The following is a 13,873-nucleotide window of genomic DNA, read 5'->3' as shown; positions in this document are numbered from 1 at the left end:
AATCTTCTGTGCTAGGGCACCAGTTTGGCAGGTGGAGCCTTCTGATCCAAAGCACTACCAAATGCAAAGGATGAAAGATCAGAAAACTGCCACTGGGCAATCAGAAGAAAAAAACTCAATAAAGCAAGCAATTCAATAATGCAAGTAATTTACTTGTAAGACTCTATCTGTTTCTCTCGTGGGACTTAAAACTATTTTCATTTTAATTTTTTAAATGTGGCTTCCAAACAATTATTTTCTGAGTTGGCTCTTGAGGTTTTTTAGCTGCTAGTGAGGGTGTCCATCTCTGCCTTGACATAAAAGTAAATGCAAGTCCCAGACAGACTCTCTCTGCAGAATTCCCTTCCGATGCGATAAAAATGTACTTGGAATTAGACAGCAGTGATGGTTGCACAATCTGTGATCACACCAAAGAGCACTGAATTGTGCACCTCAAAAGAACTTTGTGATATGGGTATTTAAAAAAAAAAAAAATCTGTCACCTACCAGTTCTCGTAAACTCGAGTTAACATCTGCAGCGTGTTTCAGGATAGTAGTAGACTAAAATTTAAAGGTAATTGCAGGCAACCACATTAGGGCATGAAACTCTGCCTCAAGGGTCATAACCTCTCTTTTAATTCCAAGAAGCTCTATTAACACCAACCGGAGCTCCACCTCACCACCCCCACAAAATCATGAGAAGGGGAAAGCTTGAGCTCACCTGGAATGACTGTCTCCACAGCAGTGATTCTCAACCGGGAGAGATCTTGCTCCCTATGAGAAATTTCTAGTTGTAACAACTGAGTGGGAGCTATTGGTATCCAGAAGGTACAGACCAGGGATGCTTTTACTATTAAACCTCCTACGGGAAGCACAGGGCAGTGCCCACGACCAACGTGATCCAGTCCCAACTGGCCACAATGCTAAGGCTAACAAACCCTGCTCTGGAGCAGTGGTTCTCAGCGTGGGGGCTCAGGTCACTAACAGCACCACCTGGAAACCTGTTGGAAATGCAGAGTAGCAGATCCTAGCCCAGCCCTCCCGAATTACAGGCTCTGGAATCCGGACCTGGCAACCAGTAGTTTGATGAGCCCTGCAATTATGTTGATCCATACTAAATGCATAGGAAACACTTGTCAGTGTCACCCTGAATACAATCTGAACACAGGTAAAGTTCCGCGTCCAAAGTTACCCACAGTTAGTATGCAGCCAAGTCAGGATTTGAACCCGGGTGGTCAAATTTCAGAACCTATACTCTAAACAGGTTAAACTGGCCCTCTACTTAAGAAAAAAAAATAAGAAAGTTAAAGCTTTTAAAAACTATGTCTTTTTGTACATCTGACTCCTTTATTCCTCCAGTAGAGGACACCAATGGTAAGCAGAACAGAGTTAGAAGGGCAGAGCGAGTGGAACCGGGGAGAGAGCACCACAGAAACACACCCTTCCTAACTGTAAGCGCAGGTGCGCCGTTTCACAGGCCACTGCATGGGAAAATTCACAAGGGTGTGTTGATGTCACTGTGTGGGGATGGTTCCTGTTCTCTTAGCCTCCTGCCATTAATTGGGGGCATTCTTGACTCTTTCTGGTTTTTCACTCTCTTAACCCTAGGAAAGAGCAATCGTTTCCTGCACTGCTTGAGAAAGGAGGCCTGATAGGTGTACTAGGTAGGGCAGACTTTTTCTAACAGGTAAGAGTGCATTTTGACTCAAGAGGGTGGGGAGACAGAGAGAGTGGAAATTTTCCAGCACGTCCTGCTGAACTTGCTTGGTGCATCCACTTTGATTCTGAATTTAAGCTGCAACTATTTTCCCTAGGTAGGATGATACTTTGTCTCTTAACAAACACTGCTCTTTCAACAAAAATGTGGAACTTTTGGTTCTGGGGCTAACCTCTGATACAACAGTGAATTTAGCCAGCATTTGGGGCAATCAGACGTCCCACAGACATGAATTCTGTACAGGTGGCTACAGTTATCCTTTCAAGTGCCTTGATGCTATTCAGTTCAGCTCAGTCGCTCAGTTGTGTCCGACTCTTTGCGACCCCATGAATCGAAGCACGCCAGGCCTCCCTGTCCATCACCAACTCCTGGAGTTCACCCAAACTCATGTCCATCAAGTCTGTGATGCCATCCAGCCATCCATCCTCTGTCGTCCCCTTCTCCTCCTGCCCCCAATCCCTCCCAGCATCAGAGTCTTTTCCAATGAGTTCACTCTTCGCATGAGGTGGCCAAAATACTGGAGTTTCAGCCTCAGCATCAGTCCTTCCAATGAACACCCAGGAGTGGTCTCCTTCAGGATGGACTGGCTGGATCTCCTTGAAGTCCAAGGGACTCTCAAGAGTCTTCTCCAACACCACAGTTCAAAAGCATCAATTTTTCGGTGCTCAGCTTTCTTCACAGTCCAACTCTCACATCCATACATGACCACTGGAAAAACCATAGCCTTGACTAGACGGACCTTTGTTGGCAAAATAATGTCTCTGCTTTTGAATATGCTATCTAGGTTGGTCATAACTTTCCTTCCAAGGAGTAAGCGTCTTTTAATTTCATGGCTGCAATCACCATCTGCAGTGATTTTGGAGCCCCCCAAAATAAAAGTCTGACACTGTTTCCACTGTTTCCCCATCTATTTCCTATGAAGTGATGGGACCAGATGCCATGATCTTAGTTTTCTGCATTAGTTCAACTATTTCTGGTGGAAGAACTTCTAATATGTACTATATACCTCGTCTCAATCTAAATGCTGTGGAGTGAAAATAAGCTCTTATTTGATATTCAGGACCATAGTTACAATCTTCAGTGACTGAATGTGGAGACTGTAGCCATATATGAAGCTCAAGGACTGCCTGACCTAGGCTGAACTTCCAGCTCTCGGGTCTTCTGTGTCACTGACAAGTGCCTGCATCTTGCTGAGCGGGGCGGTTACCTTTTCACCTGCTGTGCGCAGAGCAATTGCACAACCAGGTTGGCTAGAACTTCATACAAAATAGAGCAGATTATTTCAAATATGGGGGGCAGTCTTTTCTGAGGAATGTACAGTATACATTTTCTTTCCTCACTTTTCATTTTGGAATTGTCTTTGGCATTAATCCGGCCTTCAGTCAGGAGGGGAGCTACTGGAGTAAATGCACATTATCAGCTACTTCAGACATTTTCCACATTTTTAATAACAACTAGAAGAACAAGCCCAGCGTTAAACTCAACTTTACTTGGAAAGGATTCAACGTACAATGTTTTAAAAATGTTTCCAAGTCTTAGAATTGATTATCTTTGTTTGGACTCTGCCCTCCAGTTTTGTCATTGATAATCTCTTATCTTCCCCCTAGAAACTTTCCTTGATGACCTTCCAGTGAAATTTCAAAAAGGCTGTTTTCTACAAAGCCAGATCCTTTGACCACTCTGTGGAGCTGATCACCTTGATGATCTCCATTTTCTTAACAACTTACCACATTTTAAACAGATGCTGCCATGACGTGCTTTTGTTAGCACCCCTTCAAACTTCCCTCTGTGATTCTTCCTCTGTTACTTTTACTAGCACTTCTCACCCAAATCACTGCACTGATCACCGCCTTTTGGCAGATGCCCTTCAAACACACCTTTTCTCCCTGACTTGTCTTTCCAAACTTTAAACAATGTAGCCCTATTTCAGATTTAATACCTTTCTTCATCTTTGCCCTCTTGGCTTTTTTCTTTCTAGCACTGAGGGAGGTACAGACCAAAAATGCTCATTTTCAGATCCCCCACCTTCTGTTTACAACCTCTGCCAAATCCAGTCCTTCCACAAAATCAAAGAATGTGGTGATTCTTTCCTTTATCTCTGTCCTCCCAGTCAAACTCTGGCCACATTATGCACCTTATCAGCTTTGTCTCTGCCCTAAAATATGGCCGTGAAACCCATTTCCCCACGTGAAGTTGCACCTTACTCTAGCTGTAAGCTGTGTGAACTATATACTACTGCAAACAATTTGAAATTCCAAGAACGGCCAAATGCAAAAGTCACTAAAACAGACCCCTCTATCGCGGTACATATTGTTTCAGAAAACACAACTTGATCTGTGATGAAAGACAAATTATGACAATCTCAGACGATTTTCACTACATTTGTTACAACCAGCCTAGGGCAGTGCCCCAGTAACCCTTCCACTCGAAGGTCCCCCCCCACGTAGGAGACTCAAGTCCACAATCCAAGCTCATCACCCAAGGCACCGCTAAATATAATCCGTTTGGCATCTGTTTCTTACCTTGAGCATTAATACATACGCTGTAGTCACCTCCATAAATATATTAGTGCTTCATTCTAAAAGTGATACTAAAAGAGATATTTAACGTTTTTTAGTAGTGAGTGAAACGAACTCTCCCCAAAAGAAGTACCGGGTTTATCCCGTGGCTCTGCAGATATACACACACACGCACACGCACACCCCAGGTACTGACAACACACTTAGGAGAAACACTCAAGCTTGGGTGTTAATGTCCAGCTGTGGAAAAGGCTGCTACAGGCACGGTTTTCGGCGTGAGAACGGAACACCTTTATAGGCACATGTAAGAATTTTCATCAACATTTAATAATTGAAAATTGAGAATGCCACAGCGTGGCGCTCCCCACCAACCCCTCCGCAAATGTCGACTCCCACTACTGACGCCCAGATCCCCCAGCCTTGCGGATTTATTTCCATCCCGAGCGCCTCTCCCTTCCTCCCGGATGCCCGGAATGGGCCTCCGTGGAAGCCCCCCTGCCCGCCTCCCCGCGCCCCGCCCCGCCCGGGGCTGCGCCGTCCTGCCAGCGTGACAACAAAGGCGGGAGCTTCGGGCCGGGGTCCCGGGAGTCCCCCCACCCCCAGTCCCCGCGGCCGCCCCGGGCCTCCGCCCAGCACCGGGGGCTCCGCTCCCCGGATGTGACGGCAGCGCCGGCCGGGCGCGGGGTGGGGGGGGGGTACCCCGGGACGGCGGCCTGGCGGAGGTCTGGGGCCCCCCCTCCGGAGCGCGTCGCCCACCTACCCAAGTGAGGAGGCTCTCGCACAGCTCCGCCCGCTCCAGGGTCTCCACGTTGAACATCTTCCCGCCGCGGCTCCGGCCGCCCCGCCCCGCCTGAAGGCCCGCGGCGCGGCCCGGGCTGCGTCCTCCGCGCGGCCGCCGACTCCGCCCGGCGCTGGAGGCCGCCGCGGCTCCCGCAGCGTCACCGGCGCGCCGCCGCCGCCTCGCCCGGCCCGCGCCCCGCCCGCCGGCCCGCGCCGCGCACGGCCCAGCCTGCCTGCCGCCCGCCGGCCGCCCCCGCGCACGGAAGCGCGCAGCGCGCGTGCGCCGCGCCCGCGCCCCGGCCCGCGGGAGGAGGAGGAGGCGGGGGCCGCGGCCAGTGGTGCCGCGGGGGCGGCGGGCGGCCCCGGAAACACTCCGCGCCTCGGTCGCCGGGAGCTACCAGGCGTCCCCGGCGCTGCAGAGGTACGCGCGGCTGAGCGCCGGCGGGGCCCCGGGCCCGGGCGGGACGGCGGGAGGCCCCGGGCGCCCGCGCCGGACGGCCAACGTGGCGAGCTCGGGGCGCGCGGACCTCGGGGCCCCGGGAGGCAGGGGACTGCGGGGGGCGGCGGGGTGGGGGGAGCGTGGTGCCGCCGGTCCTCCCCACCCCCCCCGGAGCACCGCGGCCTGGCCCTCCTTGCCCAGTGGCCAGGGGACTGGCCTTCACCCCCACCCCCCGCCCCGTTCCTGAGCATGCACCCTCTGCAGCATTACCGATGAATCATTAGGCGAGACACCGTGTGCAGGAAAGTGCACGCACAGCGTGCGTGCCTAAAGACTAGTTAGTAATAAACAGGCAGGTGAAAAAAACAGCATTGCCTCCCCCACCTCCTGTTCCTTTTCTGAGCACCTTCCCTCCTCCGTCCACTGACTTCTGTGATATTCACTTTCTTGCTTTTTCTTTATAGCTTTCCCACCGACGTCTGCATACCTAGACCACGCCGTTTTTACTCTGCCTGCTTTTGAACTTCTGCGAAATTGTGTGTGTCATTTCGTGGCTTTTCATTCCTAGTAAGTTTGTGTAGATCCATAGGTAGTTTTCACCGCTGTCTAGTACTTCACTCTATGAATATAACCGTCTGTCCACGCTACTGTCGTTGGGCAAATTTTGCACTTGTAGTTTGCGGCTAAGAACAGTGCTCTAACATTCTTATCTCTATAGACTGGTGCCACGTGTAAGTTTTTGGGGGGAATAGATGCCTTTGAATCCTAGAATTTTTGAGGTATAGGGTATGCATAACTTTACTGCATGATGCCAGACTTTTATTTGTGGTGCAGCAAAATTAGCTTCCCAGCACACACCTTTCTTTGGTTTGCAGTTCCTGGAGCCCCCTTTTCTCATTAAAACTAGGTTTTGGAGCTCCCTTTACCCATTAAGATTAGGTTTTGTCATTGAGCTTTCGGAACTGCCAAGACACCATTGGGTTTGTTTGTTTGTTTGTTTTCCACATATGTATATTTGGCTGCATCAGGTTTTAGCTGCAGCACAGGGAATCTTGTTGAGGCAAGCAGGATCTCTAGTTATGGCACGTGTGCTCAGTAGGTTGTGTTAGTTGCCCTGCGGCCTGTAGGGTCTTAGTTCCCTGACCAGGGATTGAACCAGCATCCCCTGTATTGCAAGGCAAATTCTTAATCACTGGACCACCAGGGAAGTCCCAGCATTGAATTTTTAGTGATGCTTTTCAGAGTACCGGTTATCAGATTTTTCATTTTGTGAATGTAGAAAATCTTACCGGAAGTCTTCTCAGCGGTGTTTTAAATATTCTTCCCTACAGCATTTTATTTTAAAGGCAGAGAAACCTTTAGAAGTGATAAAATGTACCTCACCCGCCCTTGTTTCCTCTGTTGGTGCCTCTGGACCTTTGTGGAACCAGAGTTTCTACATTCTGAGCTAGGTTATATCTGTAGGCTCCCTGGCGCTGTTAAGTGACCGTCTGCCTTGTTAGGCAAGTGAAGTCAGCAAGTTGGTTTGCCCTCCTGTGCAGCCTTTCTTGGAATGTGGATCCTTTCTGGAAGGCCTGTCCCACGTGAGCATCTTTGCTCCACCTGCTCCCTTTCTCAGGCCTTTGACCTCGGCCTCCCAGGTCTCAGGTTTGATGGCTCACCCACAATGCACTTGTGCGTGATGTGTTCTTGAGTGTTCCATTCGGTAGCTGCGATTTCCCTCCATGAAGGAAATCATATTAAAAACTTCTTGCATGTGAGTACTTGTCTGCAAAAGCCATGTTTCTACATGAATTTGGGTAAAAAGACATTGAGTTTTCTCCTTTGAAGTTATGGAATTTCCTACACTTCCTTTGTTTGTCTGTGTTGTTTTTTTCCTGAAAGCTTTGGAAAAGATCAAAGGGAATCAAGTGGGACTTGTCTTAGCTCTCTTTCTCTGGTTCCTGGGAGGCTAGTTCTCATCTACAGCTGTTTTATCAGCTTCACGTAAACACGGTGCTGTCCTTCGTGGCAATGTGCCAAATTTATCCAGTCCTCCCAAGAAACACATACTTAGAGCTCTGATTAAAGAGGGCTTGGGATGCTGCTCAGTGCAGTTGTGGGGAAGGCGTGGCTAAGTTTTATCATGGTTCCATGGACTCATTGAAGATGGTTAATAATAGTAATCAAAGTATCGTAGCTTCCATTTATTGAGAGCCTGCCAACATGCCACATGTTTTACCTATTATCTCATCAACTCCACAAAACAAGTGTGTTGTTGTTTTGTTTTTTTTTTTTTGCCAAAAAAGTTCAACATAGTTTGTTAATTTTACGTATTTTACTTATGAGGAAGCTGAGACCCAGATTTTGCACGAGTACGCAGTTGTCTGACTGCGAAACTCGTTTTTCTTCAATATATTAAGCTACTCGATAAGCCTTGGCCAGCTAAGCAGTAATGAAGCCAGTGCGGAAATCAGTTCCTCTTCTATCAGTTACCAACACCATTCCCAAGATCGATGTGTTTTGTTTCTGTAAATCTCAAATAGTTTAAGACAGAGTACTGATCACTTGTTTTCATTTAGCAGGATCCTATGAAATAGATGAGATACCGTGTTTTATAAATTTCATACCCTTTCCTTGGGGTTTCAAGCAAGTAGTGTGTTTAGTGCGAGGCCCTGTCGGGCCTGTCACTGAGGTCTTCAGAAGGTGCCCACCTCCTGGAAACCAGCAGTCTCTAAGGTGCTTGGAAAGAATGGTAGACGTCTTAAATCTTTGAGCAGTGAAGCCTAACTTTCATCCCTGAAGGGAGGAAGCAGGCACTGGCCTTTGTGTTTATTATTAAAGTAATACATCCTGGCAAAGAATTCAGACTGTAGAATTTTATCCTGGGAAAGATACGAATCTGGCTCTCCCAGGCCAGCTGCCCACTTGTAAGCGTTTTAACCTTTGCTGTTTACCTTTCCTGCCTTTTATTTATTTATTTTTTAATTCCAAAAAACTCCGATTCAGAGAAGTGTGGTGGTAAAAGGAAATTAAGAAATCCTCAAATCCCAGCCTTTTCCTTTTGCAGAAAATGAGCGGTCCTGAGAGATTTAAGTGACAGCAGAATTGGAGCCAAACTCTGGGCCTCCATGCCTCCTCACGGTGCCTGGGCTCCAGCTGAGAACCCGCGCCCTCAGTTACAGTCAGAAGTACTGTTTTGTCTCGGGCCAGTAGAACCTGGAGGACTGGAGTTCAGGTTGACGTTGGAACTCATTTTCAAGTCATCTCTTCAAGTAGATGATTTTATTTCTTTTTATTGTTTATCCCCTGTAATGCCTCTTTCCAAACTGAAGTGGTGGATCAATACCTCATTGCTGAGCCACTAACTCCTACAGGTCCTTTTTTTTGACTTTGATGATAAGAGAGACTGCTGGCGGAAGTTAACTATTGAAACCCCCTACAAGCCGATCAGACACCGCTAGCAGTTGTCCGTGTGAGGGCTGGTGTTTCCACATGGCGAGGAAGCGCAGCCGAAAGGACCACAGTTTCCTCTGTGAAACTTCCCAGTTGTCTCTGCCCTTCCCACCCTCTCTCAGCCCAGGCACCTTCTTCAGTGACACTAGAATTTGTGGAAATAAAAAGTGACTCTTCGTTTCAACAACATTGGACACTTTTGCTAGAAGATGGTGCAAATAACATTGCATGATCCTGCAACACTCAAAGTATCCTGGATCTCTGAGCTCTCGAAAATGTGAAGAAAGCAGAATCTTAAGGGTGGCACTGGTAGAAGTCATATATTTATTCAGTAGAGTGTGTGCGTATATTTTTATTGAAAACTGTAGTTGATTTGCAATGTCAACGTTAGTTTCAGGGGTACAGTAAAGCGATTCAGTTATAGGGAAGGGTGGGATGAGTTGGGAGATTGGGCTTGACATACATACACTGCCGTGTGTAAAACAGTTATTGGCAAACCTGCCGTATAGCACGGCTGATCCCGGGGCTTTGTGATGACCTAGAGGAGGAGGATGGGGGTGGAGGAGGGAGGCTCAAGGGGAAAGAGGGAGGGGATATAGGTATACCTATGGCTGAGTCACATGATTATACAGCAGAAACTGACACAACATCATAAAGCATTATACTCCAATAAAAAAGGAATATATTGTGTGTGTGTGTATACACACAAATATATATATATATAGTTTATACAGTAGAATTTAGTCACCTTATCACTGATTACACCTGGAAGAATACAGAAACAAATGCAACCCATTTTTTTTTTTAAGTACAAAGTAATAGACTCCCTACATGTACAGCATATGAGAGAATCCTAGCAACCTGATTGAGTCATTAGAGGCTGGGAATCTTGACGTGGGATAACATTTGCTTATCTCTGAGCAGATGTGAGTCATCCTCATGCCCTTAGGACTTCTGACACGGCCCAGCATCTCAATTTAAACAGAGGAAACCTGGCCATAATACAAATCTAAATTGTCCGCGTGGCCACCCTGAGATTGTTGGAGGCTGTTTTCTTCAGTTGGCTGTTCATCTGAGTGTTCTTTTGAATAAAATCCTGAGGTGAAAACTCCTTCTCTGAGTTCCTGGTGTGTGCTTTCATTAAGATTACTCAAAACCTGTCATTAGAAAGTTCCTGATGCATCAGGCCATTACTATGTGTAAAGCCGATGATAGCTGTCTTTGATCTGTTTGTTTGCTTAAGTTTCTTCCGTGAGAGGTCATTCATTTTCTTACTAGTTTTTCAGGTCCTTTTCTAAAGTGTTAAGACTTTCACACTCAAAGTTTCCTTTGAACAGAAACTCACCTGATTAATGATGCCATTGAATAAAGCTATTTTCAGGGCAGTACATTATACACATAGAGGATTTTATTTATAAACAGTTGTATAGATGTCATTGAATATTTATTGCCTTTATTTCCCTTTCGGTGTCTTATGAGATTTTAAGTAACTTCAGTGTTTGTCATCTGAAAGAAATAGGAATTACCTGTGATATTTGGACTCTGATGTGGTCTGGCTAATTTCCCTCATACTTACAGAAATCGGGTATTGTTTTCCTCCAGTTGAGTGATAACTTTCTCAACTGGGAAGGATCCTTTTGTATGTTGCCTTGTCTCTTCATAAGGAAATTCAACCTGAGAGTCATTCTGACTGCCAAGCAGGTCACAGAATTCTGAACCATAAGCTGAGCTTAGTCCCAGCTGAGACCAGTAGTTTTCCAAGCACCAGAAGTTTTATTAATTCAAGTAGTCTCAGGATAGCTATCAAAGGCTGTGTGTTCTATGGTCTTTTAACTTTTCAAGTTACCAACACCGTAAGTAAGGTAAGTCGCTCCTATTTGTTAGGTCCTGCTGTGTACAGGACAGCATGCCAGGTAGGGCAGGAACGTTTGCAGAAGCAGACAGTGTCTTTCCTTCCCTGTCCGTGCTGGTACATTCCATGATGTTCATTCAGTGCCGTGAGGGACAGGATGGGGTGTGATCTACATGGGGAATGCATGTGGTGTTCAGGAGTAAGGAAAGAGCCCCTGGGCGTGAGGAATGCCCTTTATGCCTTAACACTTTTTATTTTTTACTCTATTTTTGTCGATGCTGGGCCTTCATTGCTGCATGCGGGCTTTCTCTGGTTGCAGCAAGCGGAGGCTACTCTCGTTGCAGAGCACGGGCCCTAGGCTCACGGGCTCAGTAGTTGTGGCTCAACGGACTCAGTTGCCCTGCGGCGGCTGGGATCTTCCCAGATCAAAGATCGGATCTCTGTCTCCTGCATTGGCAGGCGGATTTTTAACCAGTAGACCAGCAGGGAAGTCCTATTCTTTAATAATTAAAAAAAAAACCCAAAAAACTCAACTGCTGGAGTTATCTTCTAATGCAACCTACTGCAAGTGGGCACTAAAAGAGGTCAGCTACATTTGTGTTGTTTTTAATGGATATATTTCATTTTCACTGTAGTGTTTGTAATTTTCATCTTGTTTCTTTTCCTTTTAGACCTGGAATGGCCAAATATCAAGGTGAAGTTCAAAGTTTGAAACTGGATGATGATTCAGTCATAGAAGGAGTAAGTGACCAAGTACTCGTGGCGGTTGTGGTCAGTCTCGCTTTGATTGCTACCCTGGTATATGCACTTTTCAGGTGAGACTAAAGGACAAAAGAATTGAGATAATGCATATTTCCAAGGGCAACTGACTGACTGTGTCTAGTAATGGTCAATACTTAATGTGAAAAGGAAGTGCTAGACTTCAGTGACTGTGAAACGTATTAAGGTATTTTGTTTTCCTGTCATCAACGTTGTCCAGTCAGAAAAAATTTAAATTTGTAATCCATATTTTGAATGAAATGTTAATATTTTCTGTTGGACTGTCACAGTTTTAACATGTGATTTTCATAATTGAACTCATCAACTTGCAGCTGATACAATAGGCGCAAATATATTTTCATGTTTAAATGAAAAAACCTGGGGCCAAAAAATACCTTGGACAGTGTAGAGGGACTTAAGATTAGAATTAAAGTTACTGTTGTAGAATCAGGAATAATAAAGATCTCAGATGTCTATATGCCAGTACAAGAGACAAGGTAATAAACTAGAAATGTAAATACTGACAAATAGAGGTTAATTTCATATGTATCACTGAAAACAGAAATGAGCAAAAAAGTATAAAATAGAAAAGAGATTAATTCCAAAAACTACAGATCTTTTCGTTTCTTCTAAAAATTAAGAAAGGATTATTGAACAGGGTGTGAGCGTTCTCTTTTACTTCTGCATGGTTAGTTTCTGAATTAGGGTGACATTATGTTGATTTCAGTAGAATACTTACACGGTACTTGGTGATGCACTTGTGGGCATAGTGGGGAACTGATGACCAGAAGATAGCAGATTTACTATCTGCTGAGTTTATAACTGATTGACAAGTCATTCCCAGGAGTACTGATTATGTTTTAATGTATACCAAAACAGGACACTGAATTTTTGTAGGGCTCTGACCTTTGAGCTTGTTCTACTCATGTCTATTAGCAAGTGGGTTGAAGAAGAAAACAGAAGCGCACTTATTAGATTGTTCATTGAGAAGGATAGCTGATATATTGATACAACAGAATCAAGATTCAGAAATGGGTCATCCTATACCTCCGTGGTAGGCTGGTTTTTGACAGTGGCACCAACACCTCTTAGTAGGGAAAGAGTTCAACAAATGATGTTGGGACAAGGTTACCTACATGCAGAAGAATAAAGTTGACTATATCATATACAAAAATTAACTCAAGATGGATCAAAGATTTAAATGTAAGAACTAAAACTATAAAACTCTAGGAGTAAATCATGGAAATTGATATGATGCCACAAGCATGATCAACAAAAGAAAATAGATAAATTGGAATTCATCAAAAGTAACAACTTTTTTTTGCTTCAAAGACCGTCATCAAGGCAATGAAGTCAGTTCACTGAATGGGAGAAAATATTTCAGACATAGGCCCTTATGTCTGAATAGATAGAGAACTCAAAACTCTGTAACAAAAAGACAAATAGCACAGTTAATAAATGGGCAAAGTATCAGAATAGGCATTCCTCCAAAGATGTACAAACGGCCAACAAGTACGTGAACGCGTGCCTGACATCGTTAGTCATTCAGGGAAATGCAAACCAAACCACAGTGAAATACAGCTTCACACCCACTTCACTGGGATGGCTGGGTTCAAAAAGTCAAATCATGATGATTGTTGGGGGTGTGGGGAAATTGGAGCCCTCATACACTGGTAGTGCAGGCACCTTGGAAAGCCTTCAGTTCCTCAGATGACTAAGCATAGAGTCGCCATGTGTCCTAGCAGTTTCACTCCCCTGTATGTGTACAGTGAGAAATGAAAGCATATCTCCCTGTAAAAACATGTACAGGGATGTTCACAGCAGGATTGTTCCTAATATCCAAAAGGTGGAAACAGATGACTGGATCCATCAACAGGAAAATGGATAAACAAAATGTGGTAGGTCCATGCAAAAGCATATCATCCAGCTATGAAAAGAAATGAACACTGATGGATGCGTGCTGCCTTATGGAGGGAACTTGAAAGCACTTTGCTAAGTGACATGAACCAGACACAAAAGGCCGTGTGTTTGAGTCTGTTTGTATGTCCACAATAGGAAAATCTGCAGAGACAGAAAGTAGATTCATGGTAGAAAGTAGATTCTAGAGGGACTAGAGTAGAAGGTGGAGGTGTAGGGAGAGAGAGCTGAATGTTTCTTTTTGAAATGATGAAAATGTTCTAAAATTGACTGTGGTGATTTAATTATATCTCAATAAAGCTGCTTTTAAAATGAGTCATGACTAGGTAAATTCCAAAAAAAAAAAAATTTGTTCCTTACCTATTAAGAATGGGATATAGAGATAGGAATTTATTGTCATTTGAAAGTATCCACGATAAATTGTTGAGTGAGAATTAAGTGAAAGACACCTCATAAAACCATAGGTCAAGTAGCCC

General features: G+C 45.2%; 2 protein-coding genes across 8 annotated transcripts in view; one reads left to right on the top strand and one right to left on the bottom strand.

The window, feature by feature from the left end:
• The window catches only part of HOOK3 (hook microtubule tethering protein 3), an 88,650-nt gene extending 83,394 nt beyond the window's left edge, over positions 1-5,256 (bottom strand). Inside the window, exons 1-2 of one of the 3 annotated variants that reach the window (XM_059882240.1) lie at positions 4,976-5,256; positions 701-753 (exon numbers count right to left, since the gene is read on the bottom strand). Coding sequence is in view for 2 of the 3 variants with exons in the window: in XM_059882239.1 (XP_059738222.1) it covers positions 4,976-5,032 (57 nt within the window). In the remaining variant the exon portion in view is untranslated. The remainder of the gene's footprint in view (positions 1-700; positions 754-4,975) is intronic. The other 2 variants (XM_059882239.1, NM_001192600.1) reach the window with 2 other exon arrangements.
• The window catches only part of RNF170 (ring finger protein 170), a 33,524-nt gene continuing 24,907 nt past the window's right edge, over positions 5,257-13,873 (top strand). For 2 of the 5 annotated variants that reach the window (XM_024986313.2, XM_024986310.2), the window contains exons 1-2: positions 5,330-5,416; positions 11,393-11,536. In XM_024986313.2, coding sequence (XP_024842081.1) covers positions 11,400-11,536 — 137 coding nt within the window. In that variant the 5' untranslated portion in view covers positions 5,330-5,416; positions 11,393-11,399. Of the gene's footprint in view, positions 5,417-5,898; positions 6,002-11,392; positions 11,537-13,873 lie in introns of those variants that run through there. The other 3 variants (XM_024986311.2, XM_024986314.2, NM_001206274.1) reach the window with 3 other exon arrangements.

Source organism: Bos taurus, chromosome 27 (genome assembly GCF_002263795.3).
Source record: "Bos taurus isolate L1 Dominette 01449 registration number 42190680 breed Hereford chromosome 27, ARS-UCD2.0, whole genome shotgun sequence".
NCBI lineage: Eukaryota > Metazoa > Chordata > Mammalia > Artiodactyla > Bovidae > Bos > Bos taurus.
This window is presented reverse-complemented; position numbering and strand designations above follow the sequence as displayed.